The sequence below is a fragment of the Fukomys damarensis genome, unplaced genomic scaffold, assembly GCF_012274545.1.
Source record: "Fukomys damarensis isolate Sample0158 unplaced genomic scaffold, DMR_v1.0_HiC HiC_scaffold_16, whole genome shotgun sequence".
NCBI lineage: Eukaryota > Metazoa > Chordata > Mammalia > Rodentia > Bathyergidae > Fukomys > Fukomys damarensis.
In genome coordinates this window covers 24,160,120-24,169,095 of record NW_022900928.1, presented here as the reverse complement: position 1 = coordinate 24,169,095, position 8,976 = coordinate 24,160,120, and the positions used below count along the sequence as shown (strand labels likewise).

Genomic DNA, 8,976 nt, shown 5'->3' with positions numbered 1-8,976 from the left:
AAAAAATCTGAAAAAAAAATTTACTGAAGAGGAATCCACTGATAAAGAGTAAATGAAGTCTTGATAAACAGGAGTAAAATGTATAGTAATGCTTCAGTTCACAGATGCTTCTGTTACTGAACAATTCAGTTCATGCTAAGAGATAAAGTAATACTCTGCCTCATAAACTCCTCATTTATTGTCAAACACATCCACAGCCATCTTCCCCAGCACAGAAACAAACATGGCCATCTTCCCCAGAATCATGGAATGAACTAAATTAATGAGCTGAGGTATCCCTGTAATAGGAAAATGGTACTAAATGTAGCACATAGGAAAATTAAAACACAGAAAGATATAAGGTGTGTATATTCAAAATGATATATTGTTTACATATTTTAAGGTGAATTGTACTGACAATTTATGAATGACAGATATTTTAAATGCAGCTACATATCATTATTCTGAATTAGGCTAAGATAATTGTCTAATTATATGTCCTCTGAGTCATCTAATTTGGGAGATTATCATTAGCATGATATGGTGAGGTACTTAATCTCAATTATGCATCAGATTTTATTTGTAGAATGAACAATAATTTTTATTGATTTATATGTGCATCAGGAATTTTATTTAGACAATTGCAAAATTTAAAGGCTTTGTCTAACAACTGTCAAAGATGCCACTATTGAACTTACCAAGAGGTGAGAACAGACAAATAAGAAAACAACTATTTGCCTTTATCAGCACTTGAAAAATGTTTTATTCTCTGAGCCTCATATCAGCCATAGCAAAAACTAAACAATGGTTAAAAACTTCTCTTTTATATGTGTTTTTGTAAAAAATAGTTATCCCTATGTTGATTCATTAAACTTGAACTGGAAATTTCTGAACTTACTATCCAAAATCTATGCTTCTCTAGAAGTCACAACTTATTAGATATTAAGAACTATAAAACATCAATGAAGAGATGACAAATATATGGGAAACCCATGTAAATGTTCATGTAATGAATAGGAAGCTTTTCAATATAAATGAATCAATATGCTACAAAATCTCATGAATGAGTTCATCCTCAAAAACATTAAAGACAATAGTGATGTTTTCTAAAATAAAGTGAGATAGGAGACAACATCTGAAATAAAAAGCAAATGTATGAATGAATTTTACGTGAAAATCTGATCAAAAGCTAAAGATGAAAGAAAATCACAACCTACACAATTTGCAAGAATATGTAACGGAAAGCATTCACATATTTTCTCTTTATTAATGTAGAGATATATATAATACAACATTTTAGAAACATATGTGGACTATGGTGACCCACATTTACTATGATTTAGGTTATAAATATGATGAGATTTTTCTAGTCCTTTTGTAAAATAAGATTTCAATATTTTGTCTCGAATCTGCTTAGTTTTCACCACATACACAATGGGGTTCATGACAGGAGGAATGAGGAAGTGCACGTTGGCCAGGGTCACGTAGACTTGAGAGGGAAGTTTTGGGCCAAAGCGATGGAGCATAGACAAGCAGATCATTGGGGTGAAGAACAAAAACACAGCACACAGGTGAGAGATGCAGGTGTTGAGAGCCTTGAGGCCCCCACCATGGGAGGCAATGCTCAGCACAGTTTTCAGAATCAACACGTAAGAGAGGAGAATGAGGAGGAAGTCGAATCCCATGGTGGAGAGCAACACAAAGAGTCCAAACATGCTATTGATCTTGGTATCGGAGCAGGAGAGCTTTATGATGTCAGGATGCAGGCAATAGGAATGAGAAAGTACATTGGAGCGGCAGAAGCACAGCCTCTTCAAGAGGACAGGCAAAGGTACCTGTATTGTCAAAGTTCGAAGGAGAATAGTCAGAGATATCTTGGCAATCACACTGTGATTGAGGATGGAGGAATAGTGCAATGGATGGGAAATGGCCACGTAGCGGTCAAAGGCCATGGCTAAAATAATGGCTGACTCAAAATCTTGGAAGGTGTGAATAAAGAACATTTGGGTGAAGCAAGCTGGGAAGGGCAGCTCTCGAGCATCCAGCCAGAAGATGCACAGCATGGTGGGGAAGGTGGAGAGAGACAGGCCCAGGTCAGAGGAAGCGAGCATGGCCAGGAAGAGGTACATGGGCGCATGGAGGGTCTGTTCCCTCCAGATAACTGTCATGATGGTCCTGTTGCCCACCAAGGTAATAAGGAACATGGCGCAGAAGGGTATGGAGATCGCGACGTGTGCAGCCTCCAGCCCTGGGATGCCTGTGACCAGGAAAGTGGAGAAGATGGAGCTGGTGCTGTTAGCAGGAAGATTGATGGTAGGGGGGCATACTTGTCCTAGAATGAAATGCCCCGGAAAGGGATGTTAATATTTCACAATATTTTATATATTGAGTAAAAATCCTCTAGTCTTTCTTCATTCCTGAACATATGAACTATCGTACATCGTGGGCCTATCATAGACTATACTACCTTACTGTTTCATCGAGTTGTTCAGAGGTATTATATAATTGAAAAGGAAGCAATACATTTTATTTGCCCTATTTAACCATTAAACATCTTATACTTTCCTTTCCTTCCTTGAGTTATAGCAAAAGGTTACTACTTGAAGGGTCGTGGACAAGTGGAGGCCCACGAGACAGAGGAGAAGTAATATCCACTTTATTCTTCTACCTCAGAAAGCCATAGTTTTGCTTATCTTCTAGATAAAATACAAACGTTATTATTTCTGCATAACCTCTCACCTCAGCCAGGGTGCTGAGCCTTCTTGCTGTTCTGTGATCCCTACCACTACAGTTGTTTTCATCAGAATGTATCCTGCATTTGTTTCTGCATCATTTGTCTCAACTACTGTGGACTTTCAAGGGCACGGGCACCTTTTTACCCCTTCCTCATTGCTAATGCAGTACAGTGTCTAAGAGCATTTTTGGTTGAATGAATTAACGATTGCCTCTGCTATAAGATGCACACAGAAGTGGGGTTAGCACAGAGTCTTCTTCAGCACCTTAGTCCATGGATTCCGTGTAGTGGACCAGCTACTCCTCCCCTGTGACTGCCCCTCCACAAGCCACACTAATACATTTGACATGGTGAAATGTCATCTCCTAAGTTACCCAGCCAAGCACTGAAGACACTGGAGTCATGTCCGAATATCTCTTCCTTTGTGTTTTGAAATCAGGTAGCAACTTATATCAGTTTGCAAGATGAGAAATCAGGAAGACTCAATAAAGCAATGGAAAAGCCATGGCTTTGTCTTCCCAAAAAGAAAGCACAGAGTGAACATTTCCTATCACTTCTTTACTTTTCTTGCTTCTGCTCAGTCACCTTTACTGAAACCTAAACTTAAACTACAATATGAGTAGAGAATGTGTCTGGGGTTTGCCCTTATCTCAACCTCTCTAGGACTCTTAGTGCAAAGCTAGATTATATCCCTTTTATGTTTCACACCATTCTCTGTCATTTTTACTCAATGGACATGTGATAGAGAGCAGTAATCCTGACACAGGCAACTTTATGTGTCCCTGGACAGCCTCATGAAGGGTTCAACATTAATCACATTTGGTAAATATAACTAACAATTAAGACAGTAACAAGGGTCATGGCCTCTCTCTTTGCTGATACTCCTATAAAGCTTCCAGCAAAGGATTGTATCATGAGGTGCAATGTAACAGAAAATGAGAGAGAGCAAAGTCCAGGTCAGAGAAAACCTCCTGTGTCTACTTAAATCAGAAGGAACTGAGATCCATTATAACATATAATGTGCATCTTTAATAATAAAAAAAAAACTCTACAATAGCAATGTGTGCCTTCATTTCAGAATTCAGTTTCGGGCCTACCTCCTGCTTTGCCTTGGATTACTTTTATCTTCACACAAATACCATACAGAAAAAAGACAAAAGATTCCTGGAAATGGCAGGAATATTTGATTTTCTGCTTTTCTAAGTGAGTATATTAATGATATTTTGAATTGGAAAACTGCGAAAAAATATTTTGAGTGAATTTCTAATTAAAACAAGGTAAAATCTCAGTTTCCTACATTTTTAGAGCCATGTATTATTGTAGATTTTTCACTCGGCCTTGGTCACAAATGATCAATGTCTGGCTGTTTATTCATAGGACAGTTTGGTCTGTTGGTTGTTTCTTTTCCACTGAGAGATCAGTGCATGAATTAAAAACATATGTAGTCTGAACATTAAAAATAGGGAATCCTAAAATAAAACTAAGAAGGAAAGTAAAAGAGAAAAGGCAATGATGTAACATTAAAATAATCCTTAATTCTGAAGATGAAAATGCTCTCTGAACATATTTAAATTGCTTCTTGCTCTTGTAGTCTTATCTTATTCTTTTTTTATTATTTAGAGAATACTTTATTAGTTTCTGTAATCAAACCAATGTAGATATGACCTTAAATATTTAGTACAGTGCATTACCCCTGTACAAATGGAAAAAAAATAAAAACTAAAAATAAAAAAATTAACATTTCTAGACCAATATGGCTGTCCATTTCTGTACAATGCCAACTCAACACAGTAAATTGGGATAACTTTTTCCAAAGTTGACAGCACCATTAAAGTTTCCCAAAATTCAATTTATATATATATGTATATATGTATATATATATATATATTTATATAAAAAGACTAATAATAGTATGTTATGCATAGATAGCAGCAACAGCTTTTCCAGGTTCTACAGTCATCTGAACAAAATTATACACATTCAGCACATTCCATTAAAAAAAAAAGAAAAGAATACTATCCAGAAAACAGCAAAGATCTATTGCTGTTGTGTACCTGGCACCATTTTTTTTATTAGCATCTTAATCATCATCTGGAAAGAGAACATTCAGAGTAATATCATTAAATATAGCTCTGATAAAGCACGGTCACCAGTATGTATCATAAAACAGGTACAAGATATTTTACATTCACAGAGGTATGATACAGAACCATCCTACATCTCTAATACTAGAATCAGTTTTGGTTTGAAATTTTCTTTGTCTGCAAATAATATTGCTATCCCTGCTTTTTTCTGGGCTCCTGTCACATGGAGAATTGTTTTCTATACTTTCACTTTCAGTCTATGGGCTTCTTTTTGCACTAGGTATGTTTCTTGTATACAACATATTGTTGGATTTTGCTTCTTATTCCATTTTGCCAGTCTATTTCTCTTGATTGGTGAGTTGAGGCCATTGACATTGCTGGTTATAACTGATATGTACTGACTTATTAATGACATGTTATTGGCCTTTTGTTGACTCTTTTTACTTTTTCACCTTCTCCTTTTAGTTTCTTGCCTTGCTATTTGATTTACTCTGTTGAGCCTCATGGTGTTGTTGCCTTCATTGTCTGTTTCTAGGATCTTGTTTAGAATTGCTTGTAGTGCGGGTTTGGTATTCATGTAGTTTATCAGGTGTTCTTTGTCATGGAAGTGTCTTATTTCCCTATTTTTAATATTCACACAGAGATTTCTTTAACTGAAATACCGAAAAGTTTCTCTGGTGTGAAAAACTATAACAGTACAGAGGATCCTAATGAGATAATCAATAATGTGTAATAGGAGGTAAAGGGCTAAGGGGGTAGGGAAAGTGGGAAGGGTGGGGGAAAGGTAATAAGGGAGAGGAAAAAAATATGAGAAACTGAAAAAATGGAAATAAAGTGTTTGTAAATGGTGAGGGGTGGAGGGGATGAAGGGAGGGCAGGGACAAGGGGGAAAAAAGAGAATCAAGACCTATTATGTAAAGATACAGGATCCTAATAATGATAGTAACTGTATTGTAGACCTAGATTGTACCAATAAATTCAATTAAAAAAATAAATAAAGTAAATGATTAAAAAAATATGTAGTCATTTGGGAAATTTTAATGTATTGAACAGAAGATTAGAATTGTTTCCTTTCTTCAAGAATAAGGGTTGGTGCTTTAGGGATATATTGAGTTTTATTTATACTGTCCCACCTACTTATCATATGGTTTGTGAGGAATCCATGCCTTTTAAAGTGCCATTACAGAGTTTCAGAAGAATCCTGTGCTTTAATTAAACATGGAGATCTTTTAAATCACTCACATAAGAAAATAACAAAACAAAAATGTTTCTATCCAATTCAAAATGTGAAAGTGTCGAATTTGACTGTTCATCCAAATAGCATATAGACTCCTACTTTTGTGGAAAAATTTCAAATTTTGAATAAATAATGCCTCGGGAATCTTTCACAGTGATGATATTCGCATGGCAGTGAAAAGTGGTCTGCAGTCCATAAGTAACAAGGAGGTCACACTGGCCTACTTCACAAAAACGCGTCGGTACTGATCAATGCCCCTACCTTATTCAGCCAGATCCTTGGTGCACCATTTTGTCCAGATGCCAACTAGATTTTAAACTTAGAGCAATAGGAAAGCCAGTAATATGAGCTAATTTCATGGAGAAGAGACACGCATTAGATATCCACTTATAATGCACAGCATGTAAGTTTTACAGGGCATGTTCGTTGCACCATGGGCGATTGATTTATCCCAGACAGAACCTGTGCTCAGTGGACTTCAGTCTCCTCCCAGCATGTTTCCTGGCACACACGTTCTCTAAGCTCACCTCCTGTACGTTCATTGTTGAACAAGCTAAAAACACATCTCATGCACATACTTCATATTTCTAGGTCACCACCTTCCACGCAATTAAACTTTAACTCTTTCATACAGTACCCACCCCAGTTTTTCTCCTGTCTTTGTTCACCACTGTCATCACTACGTTTCTGTGAGTATTTCTGGAAATGTGCACTTCAAAATCCTTCCCTCTCTGGAAGAACCTAGGCCACTGCCTAGCTGCACTGAGTATTTCCCCTGTGCTTTAGTTGAATGACCCTTGAGTGTGATTCTTGATGAGGGGAAGAAACATAGAGAACGTGATAAAAATACAAGATGCAGGGTCTCAATTCTTTCTTTTGATACAAAGCATAAGAGTCACAAAGATTCTTCTTGTGGAGCCCTTTTGGTTTCATTGCAAACATCATTCAATAGATCAGACTATGGAACTAAGCTAATTTGAGTGAGACTTAGAAAAGAGAATAGAGTGATTGATTTAAATTGTATGTGGTATCGGGAAAACAAAAGAAAAATTTCAGAATGTGCGTGGGCATTTTCCCCTTCATTTAGAATTTTGCCCTGTTTTGAAAGAAAGTGTTTAGATAACTAAAGTTCTATTTGAGAATTATCCACCCAGGCTGTTTATTTTGTGTGTGTGAAGTTGTGTATTCCACCTGTATTTGTCTATGCTTGCTTTCTTCTCAGTGTCTTGTTCATGGGTTTCTTGCTTTATTCAGATTCTAAACTCTTTATACTCAGCCATGTAGGGAACCTCCAAATCACAGCCGTAGGTTCGGATAAAGTTCAACTTCACCAGCTCAGAAATACTTTAGACCCAGTGTATTCTACATGGTTCATAGATCCCTGTGGTTTGAGTCTAAAAGGTTATGGACATTTCACTCCCAGGACCCTGTGATTCCTCCTTTTTGTCCCTTCACTAAGTCATTCATTCTGTTTGGTCAGAATTGCAAATTCAAATTATGAAAGACTTTTTTCCTCTCTCACCTGGTTTCTGAAGCAGCATAGTAGTGAGAGTCCTGCAGAACAGATTTCTTTCCTGTTCTGAGGACAAGGAACACCTGTGACCTCATTCGCAGTCCCCTTCTTATGAGGAAAGCTCTCCCCTGAGAATGGAAATCCTCAGCAGCTGTCTTTGTCTTGACCTGAGAGTTATCACTATCTTTTTACTCCCTAGGAATCCTACAAAATCAGTCTGAGAGCCTGATGATTTTGCATTAGATGAGCTGGAAACGAAACCAATCACTACAGCGTTTCACATAGTAGATATCAGTATTTGCAACAACTCAGTTCTTAATTTCATGATTTTCATTGTGGGAGGGTCTAAGTGTTCTGTGAAATTTTTGCAGAAGTGAGAAAAGTTCATTTCACCTAATGCTGCTCACTGAGCTTTGTAAAATTTTAAATCATTTATGTTTTAGGCTTGAAAGCCTGTTTGGTGTATGTGAAAATTGCTGCAGTGTTTGGAAATGGTGAAGTAAATCTACATCTGCCATCATGCTCTATTCTTCTAATTTGCCCTTTACCTAACACGAATCATACTTGTCAGTGGACCTTTGTTGACATGGAATTTTATATCATGAAGGATATGCTTTTGTAGAATGTCACCAAGCTAAAGTCAAAGACATTTAAGATATTGGTCAAAATTCAACTAAAGAATAAATGAACAGAAGTAATCATATGTGTATAAATAGTGCAATTAAAACATGAGATATCTACAATTAGTTGTATCTGGGACAACACCGTGATTCTGATACCACACTATAGTTTTACAAACTGTTAATATTGAGAAAAAAACTAATTAATTGTGCATACTATCTCCTTGCATTATTTCTTAAACATTTCAAAAATTAACATAACTTCAAAATTTTAACGTTAGTCTTACTGTAATACGAGAAAAAATTTCCTTCTAACAGTGAATTTATTTCTGTGAAGCAGAATCAATTATTCAAATATCTGAGCACACAGTTATGTACATTAGCTATTAACCTGAATTTTCAACGTAATACGTGCTGTAATCATTTAGTAACATTAGTAAGGAAGGAAGAAGGTTCCGTCATTTTGTTTATGTGCTATAAAGTCCCAGAATAATATATCTTTTCATTTTTACAATATTTTTTTATTTTTGAGATTCAAATGTAGAAGTTTCATGTATACTTTGAACATTATGTTTTAAATAAGTGGTTAAAAATCAGTTTTTCCAATTTGTATGTCTCCTTCTTCTTCTTCTTCTTCTTCTTCTTCTTCTTCTTCTTCTTCTTCTTCTTCTTCTTCTTCTTCTTCTTCTTCTTCTTCTTCTTCTTCTTCTTCTTCTTCTTCTTCTTCTTCTTCCTTCTTCTTCTTCTTCCTCTTCTTCCTCTTCTTCCTCCTTTTCCTCCTATTCCTCCTCTTCCTCCTCTTCCTCCTC

The 8,976-nt window shown here is 36.3% G+C and overlaps 1 protein-coding gene across 1 annotated transcript; it reads right to left on the bottom strand.

The window, feature by feature from the left end:
- Positions 1-1,292: 1,292 nt before the first annotated feature.
- LOC104857932 (olfactory receptor 51G2) lies at positions 1,293-7,642 on the bottom strand. Its single transcript, XM_010617996.2, has 2 exons — positions 7,557-7,642; positions 1,293-2,271 (listed from the first exon to the last, which is right to left on the bottom strand). The coding sequence occupies exons 1-2, from the start codon at positions 7,640-7,642 to the stop codon at positions 1,293-1,295; spliced, it is 1,065 nt and encodes a 354-aa protein (XP_010616298.2).
- Positions 7,643-8,976: the final 1,334 nt, after the last annotated feature.

Bases quoted from the DNA above. Each gene is read 5' to 3' on its own strand.
- LOC104857932 (XM_010617996.2), bottom strand. From the start codon at position 7,642: ATGAGGTCACAGGTGTTCCTTGTCCTCAGAACAGGAAAGAAATCTGTT. The intron at 2,272-7,556 runs GTGAGAGAGGAA...TCCTGCTAACAG, and splicing joins TATGCTGCTTCAGAAACCAG to CACCAGCTCCATCTTCTCCA.